Genomic DNA, 17,575 nt, shown 5'->3' with positions numbered 1-17,575 from the left:
TTGACTTGTACTTGAGAAGGTGTATTCTTTGCTCAGTGTGAACACCATTTACACCACAGGAATTATGCTATGTATTAGAGACCCAAAGAATTTATTCACGTGCAGTTATGGAAATACCTCTAATATTAGACATACAGTTAAGGATAATTGCTCTTGGTAACTATATTTCAGTATTTTAAATAATATTTTTAGACAATGAAGTCCCAATCCTGCATACACATGTGCACCTGAATAACTTTACACACTTGAGGAAATCAACTGAGATTCTCATGTGTGCAAGAGTGTTCCGGATCAGGGCTTATTTAAGCCATCTTACTATACAGTCAAGCTATGTTTTGAAAAATAAATGATATCCATTTTGAAGATAGTTTAAAAAGTAATAATGAACATGAAAATATTTTATTAAATTACAACAAGCATATTGGAGCCTTCTATTGGTAGCAGTCAGACTGCCTAAAATATGACATTTGTGACAGCTGGCAGTATGGGAGTCCATTTTACAATAGCAAACCAGTTCGGCAACTAGTTTAGCTATGAGAAGAAAAATGCTATGGTTCAATGTTTATAGATTATTTTTCATTTGCAATGCATATGAAAGTCATTTTAAGATTGCAGAACAGTCTTAAAGAAGAATCGAAACTGGATTTCTAGTTTCTTATAATGGGTTTTCATAATCTCAGTGGCACAAATGCTACTTTTTAAATAAGATGTCTGCTGCCTGAAGTAGATTCAGAAATACCAGCTATAATTAAAATCCTGAAATTCAAATACATGGTGAACATGCTTCCTTGTTGAACTTTCAGACTGCTGTCTGAGCAAATTGGTTATAGGTGTGTCTTGTAATTGCTTTACTCAAATTTGGCTTTTAACTCATTATAAGCTTCATATGGTTAGACCACAATCCAATATTGCTGATTACAGGCATGAAAAGGTTTCATGAAGTATTTCGTTATATTGTTAAAATGTGAATAATTTCGTGACTGCAGTGATTAATTTCACAAGAGGAGACATAACGTGTGGTTCAACTCTCTTACCTTGCAAACCATATTCACACAAGTATAGAGACTCACACAAGCCCCACTAACAGAACTACTTGCATGAGTAAAATTAGGACTGGACCCCAAATTCTGGCTTCCCCCCACTGAGCCACTACAAGAGCAGGTGCAGAGCCACCGCAAGCTACAATTCCTCAAACCTGACTGCCTGGGCAGGGCAAACACAGGCAAGAAAGTTCAAGTGGCCTGCTGACAGGGAACCCTACAGTGCTCCGTAAAGTTGCTTCAGATCAGAGCAATTCAGGCTCTAATAAGTGCACAGTGAGAGTGGGTACATGAATGGAAAGAGCAAGACACATTCCTTACCCAGCTGATTACTATGTCCTGTCTCCTTGCCTAAAGCTTGAGGGCCCTATGGCTCCAGTCCTCCAACTGACTTTGCATGGACAGGTCTCCAGGGAAGTCAGTGGGGCTCTGCCCAGGCACAGCGGTTCACCTGCATGAACCTCTTGCAGGACCGGAGGCCCAGATCAATATGTTGCATGGCTTCTGAATGGCTGTACTATGGAAGTGTTAGAGAGGGGCAGGAAGAGGCTCCATGCACCATCTTCCCCCCAGACAGATCCATGCAGGACAATATAGAATACAGCCCTATAAGGATAAAACACCATATGCATATGTATAAAGCAGTATTATGTACAGTATTTTAATAATATACCCTTCATCTGAGACTCCACCACCTTCAGATAAATCTCATCTCACCTCACATTTTTTAAATTGCTTTGTAAAATGGATACAGGGTTTAAATGATTTAAACAGACATAGCGCATCCCCCAGGTTACTGTCAGGTAAAACTGGGCTACATAAACCAAGAAACAATCATCACAAAATAGAACGGCAAGTACTCAGCACCTCCTAAATCTGACCCACTGTAAATCCAATTTCACTAAATGCATTTGAGAAATAAAGGTGATTAATTCAATAATATAAGTGAAAGAACACACTGGTGCAGAAATACTATTATGAAAAAGAATCTATTTTGGAAAAAAGCAACACAATGCTAACTTTTTTACAAAATATTTTGAACCAAATTAAGTACTGCAGATGTCTATTCCATTGATGTAATATTCCTTAAAACAAACATTTCACATGCTTTCTCAGCCTTTTCAATGTTTTTACATGATCCACCCAAATATCTAACTGCTGTCTGGAACAATAGTTTGGAATTTTTCCAGACTACCAAACTTTCTAAATGTTAAAATAACTAATTTATGGCATATGATGAATAAAAAGATATTCAGCATGATATATCAAATGTTCTTATAAACCACCTACATTGTTATAAAGGAGATTGTAAATTAATAATAGTAATAGTACTTTGCCTTTATATAACACCTTCCAGCTGAGGATCTCAAAGTGCTTTACAAGTAACAATTAATTAAGTCATATGAAACACCTAAGAGGTAGACATTATTGCCATCACTGACTATTTTTAAAAACCAAGTGATGTAGTATTTTGGACATTATATTAATGCACTTGCAAACTGTTAGGATTTTAACTAGAATTTAAGTTTAATGAGGCTAATTAAAACTTGCTTTAAACAGCTGCTGATGAAGTATAGAAAAACTTTTAAAAATTGCTTTTGGAACATTTGTGCTAAGAAATATATTTTCTTAAGTTTTATTGCCTATTTTTAAAACAATACTAAGGATCCTGCTATAAAATTCTTCTGCGCCTGCTGCTTATTCCTAATCTAAATGTATAACCTTCTGTTTGACTATTACAGTTTAGTTGCTGTGGAAATTATGGTATTACAGGATGATAATTATGATATCAAGTGAGAAATGAACTATAGAAGTATAAGAACTCTTAGAAACAAATACCAGAAACTGCTTTCATACATATACTTTTGTTAATAAAATTTGGGAGACTAGAAATACAAACAAATGAGATATCTATTGACTTATCTCTAGACAGGAGTTGTCCACACAGCATGAGCGGATCTCTAAGTGAGCAAAGTCCTTATAAGTTTATTATTCCTCTGCAAAATCTAGATTTTTATGTAAATATCAGGAAAAAATCATATGCTAAATTCAATACAAATCTCATATTACAGAATCATATGTAACTGTAAATCATAAAGGTTATAGCAAAGATGCAGAGTAATATATGACAATTATCAGGAGTCTCAGGAACTATATTTCACCATATATATCAACAATGGTACACCTTCTGCTGCATATAACCTGGAGGTGCATTCATGAAAGACCTATAAATAATTTCCATGCACAAGCATATTATTTACACCCGTGGGCAATCATGTAAGGAAAATATGCAGACTAGCTATGCAGTATAATCACTAACACTTGAAAAACAATTCTAATCCATTCTTTAATGGTAATTGTTAGCAGTCGCTTAAAATTTTAATCTCTAAAAAGACTTCCAACCCTACAATCAAATACAGGTGTGTATGATTTTTTGTCTGCATCTGCCAATCAGATACTAGAAAACTGCAAAGTGGTATGGAGGCATACTATATAAATGGCTAGATTAAGACAATGTAGGGACCTGGGTAACATCTCTACCTGGGTAGTCCCCGTAGTCTTACCTCTGTGCTGTGGTCCCATCCCTGCCTGGACTAGCAGTGGCAGAGCCACCAGTGCAAGTGGCATCTTTGCTCTTACCCACCATTCCTCTTTGGACAGGCTGGGGACTCCCTCCTCCCTGGCCCATCACATTGTGTTGGATTCCCTTCCAGAGGAAAACTCAGCCCTCACCCATAAGAGCAAAGGATTCTATGTGAGAGGGCACTTGCCAACATCACCCCCAGCAGAGCCATGGTGACAACAAGCCCCCCACAGACATAGCCTCTGCTGCAGAGGTACTGACGGCCCCATGGCAGCAGGTTCCTCAGCAAACAATCCAATAAAGTGAATGGGGCACTTAACCATCTTAAAGCCATCACAGGGCTGTCTGCAGATTTAGGACAATATCTCTTCATCAGTTACACTGGGTCATGCTTTCAAGCTTTTCTTCACAACCACGAGGTCTAGGAACATATTTTTGAACATGAAAGCTGAGATCCTGATGTTGTAATAAAGAATAGGAGTACTTGTGGCAACTTGGAGACTAACAAATTTATTTGAGCATAAGCTTTCGTGGGCTACAGCCCACTTCATCGGATGCATAGAATGGAACATATAGTAAAAAGATAGATATATACATACAGAGAACATGAAAAGGTGGCGTAAGCGGCTAATTAATTAAGATGAGCTATTATCAGCAGAGAAAAAAACTTTTGTAGTGAAAATCATGGTGGCCCGTTTAGACAGTTGACAAGAAGGTGCGAGGACACTTAACATGGGGAAATAGATTCAATATGTGTATCAAAAAAATGTGTAATGACCCAGCCTCTCCCAGTCTCTATTCAAACCCAAGTTAATGGTATTGCATATTAATTCAAGCTCAGCAATTTCTCGTTGGAGTCTGTTTTTGAAGCTTTTCTGTTGCATAATTACCACCCTTAAATCTTTTACTGAGCGGCCAGAGAGGCTGAAGTGTTCTCCTACTGGTTTTTGAATGTTATGATTCCTGATGTCAGATTTGTGTCCATTTATTCTTTTGCGTAGAGACTGTCCGGTTTGGCCAATGTACATGGCAGAGGGGCAATGCTGGTACATGATGGCATATTTCACATTGGTAGATGTGCAGATGAACTAGCCCCTGATCGTGTGGCTGATGTGATTAGGTTCTATGATGGTATCACTTGAATAAATATATGGACAGAGTTGGCATCGGGCTTTGTTGCTAGGATAGGTTCCAGGGTTAGTGTTTTTGTTGTGTGGTGTGTGGTTGCTGGAGAGTATTTGCTTCAGGTTGGAGGGCTGTCTGTAAGCAAGGACTGGTCTGTCTCCCAAGATCTGTGAGAGTGAGATTTTTCAGGATAGGTTGTAGATCTTTGATGATGCACTGCAGAGGTTTTAGTTGGGGGCCGAAGGTGACAGCTAGTGGTGTTCTGTTATTTTCTTTGTTGGGCCTGTCCTGTAGTAGGTGACTTCTGTGTACTCCTCTGGCTCTGTCAATCCCTGAAAGAGTACAGGAATGGATCTGTGCAGACATATGCCTAGAACCCCAACTAGGGGTATTCTATTTGCTACCCAAGATCCATAAACCTGGAAATCCTGGATGCTTCATCATCTTAGGCATTGGCACCCTAATAGCAGGATTGTCTGGCTATGTGGACTCTCTCCTTAGTCCCTACGCTACCAGCACTCCTAGCTACCTTCGAGACACCACTGACTTCCTGAGGAAACTACAATCCAAAGGTGATCTTCCTGAAAACACCATCCTGGCCACTATGGATGTAGAAGCCCTCTGTACCAACATTCCACACAAAGATGGACTACAAGCTATCAGGAACAGTATCCCCCATAATGTCACGGCAAACCTGGGGGCTGACCTTTGTGACTTTGTCCTCACCCACAACAATTTCACATCTGGGGACAATATATACCTTCAAGTCAGCGGCACTGCTATGGGTACCTGCATGACCCCACAGTATGCCAACTTTTTATGGCTGACTTAGAATGCTTCCTTAGCTCTCGTCCCCTAACGCCCCTACTCTACTTGCGCTACATTGATGACATCTTCATCATCTGGACCCATGGAAGAGAAGCCCTTGAGGAATTCCACCACAATTTCAACAATTTCCATCCCACCATCAACCTCAGCCTAGACCAATCTATACCAGCGGTCCATTTCCTGGACACTACTGTGCTAATAAGTGATGGTCGCATAAACACCACCCTATACCGGAACCCTACTGACCCCTATTCCTACCTACATGCCTCCAGGCTTCCATCCAGGACACACCACACGATCCATTGTCTACAGCCAACCTCTAAGATACAACTGCATTTGCTCCAACCCCTCAGACAGAGACAAACACCTACAAGATCTCTATCAAGCATTCTTAAAACTACAATACCCACCTGCTGAAGTGAAAAAACAGATTGGCAGAGCCAGAAGAGTACCCAGAAGTCACCTACTACAGGACAGGCCCAACAAAGAAAATAACAGAATGCCACTAGCTGTTTCCCCATGTTAAGTATCTTCACACCTTCAACTGTCTAAATGGGCCATCTTGATTATCACTACAAAAGTTTTTTTCTCCTGCTGATAATAGCTCATCTTAATTAATTAGCCTCTGACACCACCTTTTCATGTTCTCTGTATGTATATATCTATCTTCTTACTATATGTTCCATTCTATGCGTACGATGAAGTGGGCTGTAGCCCACGAAAGCTTATGCTCAAATAAATTTGTTAGTCTCTGTGGTGCCACAAGTACTCCTGTTCTCTTTTGCGGCTACAGACTAACACGGCTGCTACTCTGAAACCTGATGTTGTAATGTGACTTTCAGAAGATAGTCCCATGTTTAAAGAACTGTGTCTCAATCCAGCTCTGAACATACCAGACCTAATTCTTTCCCTCCTCTTGTTCAGTACCGTCAGAAAACTCCTTCTCCCCCACAGTTTTCAGTCTTTTCTTGTTTCAATGACTCAGAGTCATAGCTTTTCCTTAAGCACTGTTCTGCTGCCCCTGGAGCACACCGGAAAACAGACTGTGACTCAGAGACTCACAATTTGTCTCCTGGTCTCCCTGCTGTGCTGAGGAGAAAGCTACAATAGTTGGTGTGTTGGGAGGGGACAAGGCTTCACCCATTTCCTCCCTCACCTCCAGAACACTTCATTGGAACATGCCTTGCTCCCTGCACTGCAATTTGTACCGCCAGTAGAAGTGTGTGCCTTACTCCTGTGGGCTGCAATGCCTACAGGACCATGATTTAGCCCTACATGCGATCTGCTTATCTTACAAAATAAACAGATCATTTCAACATTTGAAATTAGCAATCTTTTTTCAGCCAAAGATAAGTTATATGAGATATGATCAGTACCTGGGAATTCAATAAAATCAGCCAGCAATAACCACCCAAAAGTTTATTTATAAGACCCAGATTCTGCCACACTTACTCATGCTGAGGAATACCTTACTTCTTGATTAGTCTCACTAAAATCAACAGGACTAACTGCAAAGTAAGGTACTTTGCAACACGAGTGAGGGGTATCAGAATCTGGCACCAAGTTACTTCACCACGAAGCAATTCACAGTAGACCAGATTCTGTAAGGTGCTGAGTACCCGCAGATCCACATGGATTTCCACAGGAGCTGCAGCTGCTCAACATCTCTTAGCATCTGGCCCATCATAAATCCAATTTCACCAAAAAGCCCTGGAGAAATTCTAAAAATAAGGGTGGCTATTTTAGTAACAAGAATGAGTAATTTAAGTATTACCATAAAAATAAACGGTAAAAGCCTGACAATTTCTACGAAACAGCTTTTAAGTGTCATTACTTTAGAAAACATTCGTAAAACAACAGAATAGGTAAACACTATAGCCATTATGTACTCAGCAATAGTCTACATATCAGCTTAGACTTCGGAAGCAGAAATACTGGCCTAGACACCAACATTATTTATCTAATGCATCTGTCTGAGGTATTTACAGACAACCAATCACTGTAATATACAGGCACCAAAAATAATATGTTGTAGTTACATAGTGCCATCCATTAAAAGATCTTAGTTATGTGAGTGTAGCGGGATGGTCACCCCGCTCTGGCCCTGAAGGGGTTAAAACAGCCCTGGGAGAGGGCTGCCTGGGGTGCCAATAGTAAAAGCAGCCCTGGAGAGGACTGTGGCTGGGAAAAGGACTGAAAGCACCTGAGTAGCTGACCACAGCTGTGGCCAGCTCAATCAGGGCCCAGCTGGCCCTTATAAGAGGGTTGTGAGCCAGGAGCTGGAAGCATCTCTCTCCAGCCCTGGAGTGGGAAGGGCTAGCTGCCTGAGAGCAAGGTACCTGAAGCAGAGCAGAGCAGAGCAGAGCAGAGCAGAGCAGGGGAAGGGCAAAGGCAAAGGCAAAGGGAGCGCCACCATGGTAAACCCCCAGGCTGCAGGCCTTGTTGAAGGTCTACAAAAGGTACTTGGGCTGCAGGGGGCAGCAGGTCCTAACCCCTTGCCAATGATGAGTGGCCATTATAGACTGCAGTCTGCCCCAGTGAAAGGGGGCTAGATGATGACTGACAGTAGCCACTGAGGCAAGGTGGGAATAGAAGGTTGGGGGTTCCCCTGGGATGGGAAACCCAGAGTGTGGGGGTACTGCTGGGGGCATAACTCCAGGGTAAAGGACATTGGGGTCCAGGAGGGACACGGGGCCAGTGGCAGGGGAGACACCGGCCTGCAGAGGGTGCTCTGGAAAAGAGCTAATTCCCAGGATGACCAGCAGGAGGCGCTGCACCGGTGAGTCGTCACCTTGCCACAGTGAGGTTAAACAAAGTAATGTTATGTAGCACCCTGATTCAAAAACCAGCTTGTTTAACCTCACAACCACCATGTTAAAAGATACGTATATTATTTGCTTCTTTACAACTGAATAAGACGATAAGAAAAAAAAATTTGGTGGTTTTTTTTCCCCTTTTTTACATCAGGTCTGGAGTTTCCTGATTTTGCTGGAAGATGCTCTGCACAACCGAAGAACTACTAGAATTATGACACCACAAGAGATGAGGCTGAAACCTGAGCAGTGGAAAAGGGGGGTAATTTTTAGTGAGACTTTTTAAATTCTGTTTTTGTTGTATTTGTTTAACTCTTGACACACACTTGAGAGAAAAGCTCTTTGTGAAAGTTTCAACACACTCCTCTCTCCATTTGGGGAATGAGCACTCATGAAAAACAAGTCTTGATATTTTTAATATAAAGAACAAACAGAATAAAATAAGGGAATTTCTACAGAATATCTGATTAAACACTCTAGTGGACATGGGTTCAGGACATATAGCATTTTTTTGAGGCAATGACTTGTGCATTTGAAGCTCTGTATAGTAGTTCAGTGTACCAATAGAACTTAAAAATGATCAAGGCTAGCATATGAGTTTTGAAGGGAGATAATGTAAAGCAGAGGACAGGAAAGAGCTGTTATCAATAAAAGTAGATGGGTCAACAAATTAGGGAGCTGAGAGCAAATCAGGATGGAGAGCTGACAGTTCAGATGCTTGGAAGAGCAATGAGACAGTGATTTTTGAGGGGTGAAGCAATGAGTCAGTGCTTCAGTGTAACCAAAGAGTGGCCTGCGTAGGCAAGATCATTCATTAACAACAGAGTAAAAAAGAGGAGAGTGGGAGTTGTGGTGATGGGCATGACCTACATATGTGAGAAGAAAGAATGAGTAAGTCTAGCAGATGAGGATGGAGAGATAGTTGAAGTTAAGAAGAAAGCTCAGTGAAGTTATGAGTGAGGATGAAATATCAAAGGAGAAATCAGTGTGAGAGGAAGTTTTGGGGGGTGAGATGTTTGAAGTAAGGAAAGAGCTTGGAGGAGAGAATGGAGAACTCAAAGCTTTGGTTAGGATAGCAATACTGCCTCAGCTCAAATGATCCAATTTCTCAAGGAGATAGCTTCTCCAGGTGTGAAAAGGACTAAGAGGGCCAGGTCTCAGTCAAGAGATGTTGAGAGCAACACAATTAGAAGGTCACTTGTGGCACTCTTAACCGCAAATGCATATGGATCTCTCTATTGGAAATGCTTTCTTATATCTGAACTAATCCTTTACATACACCAATCGTGTGCAAATCTATTTTCCAAGAGTATGAAGTCTAATGACCTTTAACAAACTCCCATTCTGCAAGAATTACCCTCAACTACTGAGGAAAAAGTGATATGGTCTTCCTGCTTTCTCCATAACACTCTTGGGTCCCATTTGCTGAATAACATCCGTTTTTCTTAAATGTTCTTCCATCTCCTGTTGGAAATTGTTAGCGCTTACTGTTCAGGCTGAATGATTATTTTACCCAGACTGTTAACTGCAATTAGATCTCTCCAACACAAATCTCATAAGTAACTAACAACACCAACCCAGATGCCCAAAATCCAATCCCTGGATGAGACCATATCAGAACAGAATTACATGAATATCTCCTGCTTCCCAATCTGATTTTCCGGGGGACTTCAGTGAGCAAGGGAAGATAGTATCCTAGCTGTCTTCCATAGGCTATCAAGGGAGCCTCTTGTCTCAAAATTACTGTAACTTCTGTACCCACTGAATTGTCACCTGAGCACTTGGATGGCATACCAAACGACTGCAAGAGACTCCAGTTCCTGTCTACAGGCTCAGCTGGTGGGACTGACACCTTGGAGTGTGCAGTAATGTTATAATGCTCAGCCAGCAGCACCTGTGCTACAAAAGCAGTTGGAGAGTCATTGTTCTTTGAGCTGTGCCACCTCAAATGCTTTCTGCAGTGTTATCAACTCATCTTATTGTGTCTTTTACCCAGCATGACCATGGAATGGTAGTGTAGAATCTGAGGTAAATGTATAATTAAAGGAGTTATTAAATTATCAATCCACCACCTGGAAGAGCAGATTGATATAAAAATCTTTACTTAATCAAAAGTCCAAGAAACATCAATAATTAATCCAAAAATAGAATCCAGTGTAAGTTATGCACTTGAGGCACACAGAAAATGATACAGAATAGTGAAAATAAAAATATAATGCTACCACATCTGAATTTAACAAATCTGGAATATAAAATAGACACTTTATCCAATAAAATGTGAACAGACTTTGGTTATCATCATCCATGGAAATATACAGGTGTTCAATTAGCCACAGAAGAGCTCCATTAACATTCCCTGGATGCAAAAGAAACATGGGGAATTACAAGAAAGACTTAATGAAAATACTGCTATACAGTATATGTGTTTCCTCTTTGAGGCCAAGATCTATAAGCATACACAATTTCATGCAAATCAGTCTTAATTTATTGTGCTTTTACAAGAAAAAAGTCAAGATGAAGTAAAAACAAATATTTTCCCTATAATTTATAATTAACTATATTTTTTTCTATCAATAGGGATTATTTCTATGTGATATTATTGATTAGGTGTAAGCAAAAACACACAAGATACGTAATAACGTGAAGGCAATTGCCAAAGTTCCCAATGCTATTCTGTACAATATAGACAGAAATAGTAATGTTCTTTTCAACCTTGGATTTAAGACACTACCCTGACACACGCTGTTTTTCTCTTGGCTTATTTTTTACTCAAAAGAAGTGTATTAGATCAATATCTTTGTTCCTTTGGAGTTCATCTGCTCCTGCTGTTTGTTCACCACCTGAAATCATAATCATCTGTTTGTGACAAAGTAATCCTCTTCTCAGTAACTAACTGTGATGTCACAAACAGATGATTATGATTTCAGATGGTGAATAAACAGCATGAGCAGATGTACTTCTAAGGAACAAAGATCCTGATTTCATGCAAGAGTCCTTAGTAATAAAAGATTAAGGAAGAAAAACAACAGTAAATATTTTACACATAGGTGGAACTGTTTATAAACATAATGTTTTCCATGAGGTAGCTGTGGTTCTTCAATTTTCATTTGGACAACACCCATAAACTGGAAAAGAGACTTCTGTTTAACTTCTGTGAAAAAGTGGAACACCTTTCCTAGGGAAAAATGGTTTATACTTTTTTTTTTTTGCTTCTTTATTATGTATAAAGAATGCCTGATAGTGCTATCAGTTAGGAGGAAGTAGGGTTGAGAAGTTTGTCACAAGGATGGTTTTTGGAGTATTTAATAGCTGGGAAGAGGGGAAAGGGGTAACTGGTCAGCTTCTGGGGACTAGTCCTGGGGGATGCAGAAGGTGCAATAAGTGGGTATGTTATAGGAAACAAAGCAGAGGGTATTTTCCAGTGACAACCCACACAAGATATACAGTTGGAAAGCAACAGAATCTGTCGCTGTCTTGTAAACAATTTACTATTGTTTCTTTAACAAAACAGAACTTCGCTTTACTATCCTAGTTTTAGTCTGTATGGTTTCAGACGAAAACACTGCACATCAAGCAGACAAAGAAAGAGAAACACCTGCATGCAAAAGGAAGCTAAAACATAATCCACCAAAGGCTCGGCATTTTCGCTAACTAAGGCCCAAGCTTAGCAGGAAGAGTAGCTGCTCACCTATTAGAGAATTGCTATGAAGCTGAATGAGGGCAGCAAGGAGGTACACACAAACACCTCAGGGCCATCTTTAGACTATTACAGTTCCCATACAGGTTAGGGGCCCCACCATATGCCATCCATGTCACACCACAGTGATGCAGAGTTCCATTTTCCTGCAAAGTTTTGATGTTGTGTGATGCTTTAACTTCATTACATAAATACAATTGGGTGGGCCACCCTGCCCAATATACTCATGTTCTCTCTATCCTCACTCCATTAAAATGAGGATTTGGGAATTTTTCTCTTTAACCCATCCTATATTTAAACTATTTTACCACCACCACATATGGAAAAAAAAATACAGAGCTGACATTGCAAAAAAGAGATTATGTACTAGTTCTTCAAGAATTGCCTCTGTACATTCACACTTGTAGGGAGATGGCATTGAGCTGTCGAACTGTCAATGGCACATGCCACTACCTTAAAAAGCTGAGTCTGTTGGGGGGGGAGTGACATCACCTACTCTACATAAAGGGAGTACACTTCTCGAACTACCTCAGCTCCTTCTCCCTAACTGCAAAGTCCTGATTTTATACAGAACTCCAAGGTAAAGGGGAAGATGTGTAACAGGAATAGACAAAGGCCCTCAAAGCTCATAGAAGACTGTTCTTTAAAATTCGCCTCTGTGCAATATGACAGTGTCTGATTGGTAATGGGTTCTCCCTGACATCTCTCCCCAGATGATACAAATAACCTGTCAGATGTTTGAAATGGCTTGGTCTTTTCCAGGTAAAAACAAAGTTCCTTGCATCAAGTGTATTGAGATCGGTTTCTCTTGGGTAGGAATGGTGCTCTAAGGAAGAATATGGGGAGGGAATATATTGAGATAGGTGGAAAACTGAGACCATCTTAGGCACGAAGCTGGGATGGGGCCTCATGGTGGCCTATGGTCCTTATGGATGATAGTATAAGATGGAATGGCTATCAAAGCACTATGTTCATTCACCCTAGTAGCAGATGCAATTCCTCTCAAGAAGGATGTTTTGCTTGCTAGATGATTAAGAGGCTTGAGCAAGCAGCTCATAAAGGGGGCCCATCGGCTTCAATAGGACAAGAATGACATCCCAAAAAGTAGGGAGCATCCTAAGGGGGGAAAAACACATTTACCATGCTCTTAGGGTATGTTTACACTGCAGCTGGGAATAAAACTCACAGACAGGCTAGCTTTACTCAAGCTAGTGTGCTAAAAATAGCAGTGTGGATGCTGTGCCTCTAGGCACCCAAGCTCAGACTCAGGGGATTAGATGGGCTTGAGAGCCAAATTGCTGTCCAAGCCACAACATCCACACCACTTTTTTGAGTGTGCTAGCTCAGGTGGAGCTAGTGCGAGGTGGTCTACTCCAGCTGGGAAGCTCACTCCCAGCTGTAGCATAGACACAACATTATAGAAACTGGAGACCGTAGTGTCAGAAGATGGGTTTGTCCTTAACATAAATCTGATGAGCAGATACTTCTGCCATATGGATTTTAGAGAGGCTATAGCTAAGCCTTGAAACTTAAAGAAGGTACTCTGAGACTGCAGGGCCGCAGCTCAAGATGGGGGAAATCCTTGACTAGTGAAGTATAGTATACCATATAGTAAACCATTTCCATGTTGGTTTATAGCATTTCAGGATGGAGTCCTTCCTGGATGGCAAGAAAAAGCCTTGAACCCTCCGAAAGCAGAAACATTAGTCGGCAGGTTATCCTCCATGCTGCAAGGTGGAATGCACTCTTGTTTGCAATGCAGAATCCTTTCTGGCTGTTGAGACAGAGATAGAGACAGCAGATATAATGGTATTCTGGCCAGCTGCAGAAGACCTGGATACCAGTACTTTAATGAGGGGGAGACGCCAAGATGATGACCGCTGGTGGTGAGGATGATGATGAGGACTAACACTTTATGTTTTTCCACAAGGCGTGGTGTGAGTAATGCAAATATTATGCATTCTGTATTCTCTCTCCTTTACTGACTGCAGTGTGTGCATTGTTTGATTGGTTATAAAAGTAATTATTGTAGAAAGAGCACTATGTAGTCCCTTTTGTGCACCATGGGGTCCCCCTTCTATTGCTAAGCTCTCTAATGTAGTTGATCTAGGGGGCTGAACTGTCATAGATTAAAGTAGGTGTAATCCCTCACCTTGGGGTAAGTAATTGTTTAAAGAAACCCAAAACTAAAGACCAGGCTAAACATGCACAGCCAAAGTTTTCTTGTCTCCACAGATAAAGGCTAGGAACGCATTCCTCTCTGCTTGTTGATACAGTACACGGACATGGTACTGAGTGTAAGCACCTATACTACATGATGCTGCAAGGACAAGCAAGAGGTTTGCGGGCTCGCCGCACTATCTGAGCTCCAATCCAGCAGCAGCACATCAGAAGACATGGAATCTGGACCGCACAAGTGTTCAGAAGGCAAGGCATTTGGATGTCTTGGCAATACACACACTAGCCCTGATTGGAGGCAATAGTGGTAATAGTGATTGTAGGGATGGCAGGACAAAAGGGTACCCCAGAGGACATTGTCTCTGTTCTTCAACCAGCAAAGCTGTGGGCGCACTTAAGGAGTCAGTCTCCCTAGAAGGCTGCGTACATTTGGTGTGTGCCTCTCAAATGATGTGATATAGGTCGATAAGGCCTAATAGTTTTAGGAAAAATTGTTTGGTCTGTACCAGCTGTTCCCTGAGAGTTGCCGAGAAGTCTCATATCTTGTAAAATCTCTCCTCTGGGAGAAAGGCTATGTCCTGAGTGGAGTCCAGAACCGCTGTGATAATCCTTTGTGTGGGTTGATGTATGAATTTTTCCCAGTTGATTAAAAATCTCAATAATTGTAAGTGGCTGTACATCTATTGGATCACTGAGGACAGAGTCTGCTGACAGTGGTCATTAAAAGCCATTCATCCAAGTGAGAGTAGACAGAGTGCAGAAAACACCAGCTATGAATATTGGTCCCTGGTATAATCACTGGGCAAGAAGCATACCTCTGAATGGAACTCAGGTATTCAATATAGCACCAGTGAGGGACAGAGGCTTTCTGGAACAGGGAAAGGGCTATTTTTCAAGTTCTCCTATGCAGCCAGGTTTGAAACGTCTCTTTATTGCCCTCCATAACTTAAACAAGACTCTTTCTCTCTGTGTGTCCATGCACTTCTAGTGTGCTCATCTCTGCAGTATCTCGACAGAATGCAAGGCTCCATGGGTCTAGAACCCAGGTCTGTATAGCTACCAGGCAACTGACGTCTCCAGCTGTCACCCAGCAGCAGCTGTAACCAATTTGTGCTCCACTTCCCATGACCCAATGTGGACACAGACCCCAGGTTTAATTATGCAAGTGGGAGAGCTCTCTCCCGCCAACATAGAGCAGCAACACAGGAGACCCTGCAGCGGTACAGCTGTGCCACTGTAAGGTCTGTAATGTAGACATAGCCTAACATGGGGTAAAAATCACATTGAAGACAAGGCAGTCTGCAGTTTTCACATGCGTTATCACATCAAGGTGCTAACAGGGTGGTCTGATCCTTTAACAGCCAGGAACCTGGGGGCAGTCAGCCCTGTTCAATGACCAGACCCAGCTGGGCTGGAAGCAAGTGATTATAAAAGCCAGCAAGCATCTCAGTTGAGGGAGAGCTGCAGGTGGGAGATGGGCTCCTGCAGTAGACCCTGAAGCAGTAGTATTGAAGAGAAGGCTGAGTCCTCCATTCAGCACTGAGAGAGGCAAGGGGAAAAGCCTCTGGGTGTTGTGGCTGATCGTGGGCAAAGGAAGTGCTTTTTTGTTTTGATGTTTTGCCTAAGTTTTATGTTGCACAACAAAACTGTGTCCTGAGAGAGACTTGGGCATGGCAGAGTGTCTTTCCTGGGCTGGGGAAACAGGCCAGCCGGCTACACAGATAAACCCTGGAGGCAACCTAGAGTTTACCTCAATCTGCTACTGTGAAAAGTACAACTACTTTGTCTTTACTAGGATTCTACCTCATGTTAATTACCATGCATGAGCTAACTTGAGTTCAGAAAACACCTTTTCCGCTAATGAAGACAATGCCTAACTGGCTCTATAATTAATGCATTTCAAAATAAGCATGAAAATCCACTCAGTTTTTAAACAAAGAATATACCATTTTGCTCTTGCTATAGTAGAGCACACTACCACGTTTATACTCGTAAGGCAGATACATCACAGAAAACTTTTCAGACAATTTCTGATAAAAAAGACTGACTAAAATGTCCATAATGACTGGATTATTTATTTGTTTGAAATAATCAAATACCTAATGGGAAGATGCCTAAAAGTTATATATGAATGAAATAAGAAGTAATACTCACTGTTACTCGTTGGCTCAGGAAACCCAACATTTTGGCCATTCCAACCTTTGTTTTCCCCTGGCTGGCACAGTTTAAAAAAAAAAAAAAAAAAATAAGTCCAGCACAAATATACTTTTACAGAAAGTATTAAAGAGTTTTGTGAAGAAACATTTCCATTTTAAAAGACTAGCTGTTTGAATTGACCAAAGCTAAACAAGCACATGAAGAGGTCCTCTACAACAGTGGTTCTCAAAGCCGGTCCGCCGCTTGTTCAGGGAAAGCCCCTGGTGGGCTGGACCAGTTTGTTTACCTGCCACGTCCGCAGGTTCCCGCAGCCCCCATTGGCCTGGAGCAGCGAACTGCGGCCAGTGGGAGCTGTGATCAGCCGAACCTGCGGACGTGGCAGGTAAACAAACCGGTCCGGCCCGGCCCGCCAGGGGCTTTCCCTGAACAAGCGGCGGACCGGCTTTGAGAACCACTGCTCTACAAACCTGCCCACACAGCTCTGCTTGAGCACCTTCATTTTCACCTGAAACAGGTTCTTCCAGTACTAGACCTCCCCATGAATAAACATTACCAGCTACAGGCCAAAAGATAACAATAAAGATGTGAGCACACTGTTTCACCAGGGACTAGGCTCAGATTAGCAAATGTGTTTAACTTTTGATTATTCAGTGTTGTTGTAACGAGGGTCCCAGGACATTAGAGAGAGATAAGAAACCATTCACGGTGCAGTGGCCCATTAGTGCTCCTGTAGTCATAGGAAAAAAAGGAGGGTTAGTGGGTTACAGACTGTTGTAATTAGCCATAAATCCAGTCTCTTTATTAAGACCATGATTTTTAGTGTCTAGCCCAGTTATGAATTTAAACTCCCAAGCTCCTCTTTTCCAAGTGTTGTGGAGGTTTCCGTTGAGAATGAAGCCTGATAGATCAGATATAGAGTGACTGCTTTGTGAAAAGCGTTCACCCATAGGTGATATGGTGTGTTTTGTCTTTTATCATTTTCCTGGTTGAGTTCATCTACGAATGAAGTTGTTATTGGAGCATTTAGTGCACTGGATGAGGTACACCACCTGTTGTGATAGGTATGTGTAGGACACATGGATCTTGAAAAGTGTGTTATGGAGGGTGTTGATCACTGCAGCACTGGAGATATGTCTGCAGGTTTTGCATCTGT

General features: G+C 41.6%; 1 protein-coding gene across 4 annotated transcripts in view; it reads right to left on the bottom strand.

Annotated features, from left to right (window-relative positions):
* STAU2 (staufen double-stranded RNA binding protein 2) overlaps positions 1 to 17,575 on the bottom strand; it is a 222,988-nt gene that overhangs the window by 117,562 nt on the left and 87,851 nt on the right. For all 4 annotated transcript variants that reach the window (XM_074944229.1, XM_074944226.1, XM_074944228.1 and 1 more), the window contains exon 11: positions 16,420 to 16,480. In XM_074944229.1, the coding sequence (XP_074800330.1) occupies positions 16,420 to 16,480 (61 nt within the window). The remainder of the gene's footprint in view (positions 1 to 16,419; positions 16,481 to 17,575) is intronic.

The sequence above is a fragment of the Natator depressus genome, chromosome 2 (genome assembly GCF_965152275.1).
Source record: "Natator depressus isolate rNatDep1 chromosome 2, rNatDep2.hap1, whole genome shotgun sequence".
Taxonomy (NCBI): Eukaryota; Metazoa; Chordata; order Testudines; family Cheloniidae; genus Natator; species Natator depressus.
Note: the sequence above shows the minus strand (reverse complement) of the source record. Positions and strands in the feature narration are given on the sequence as shown.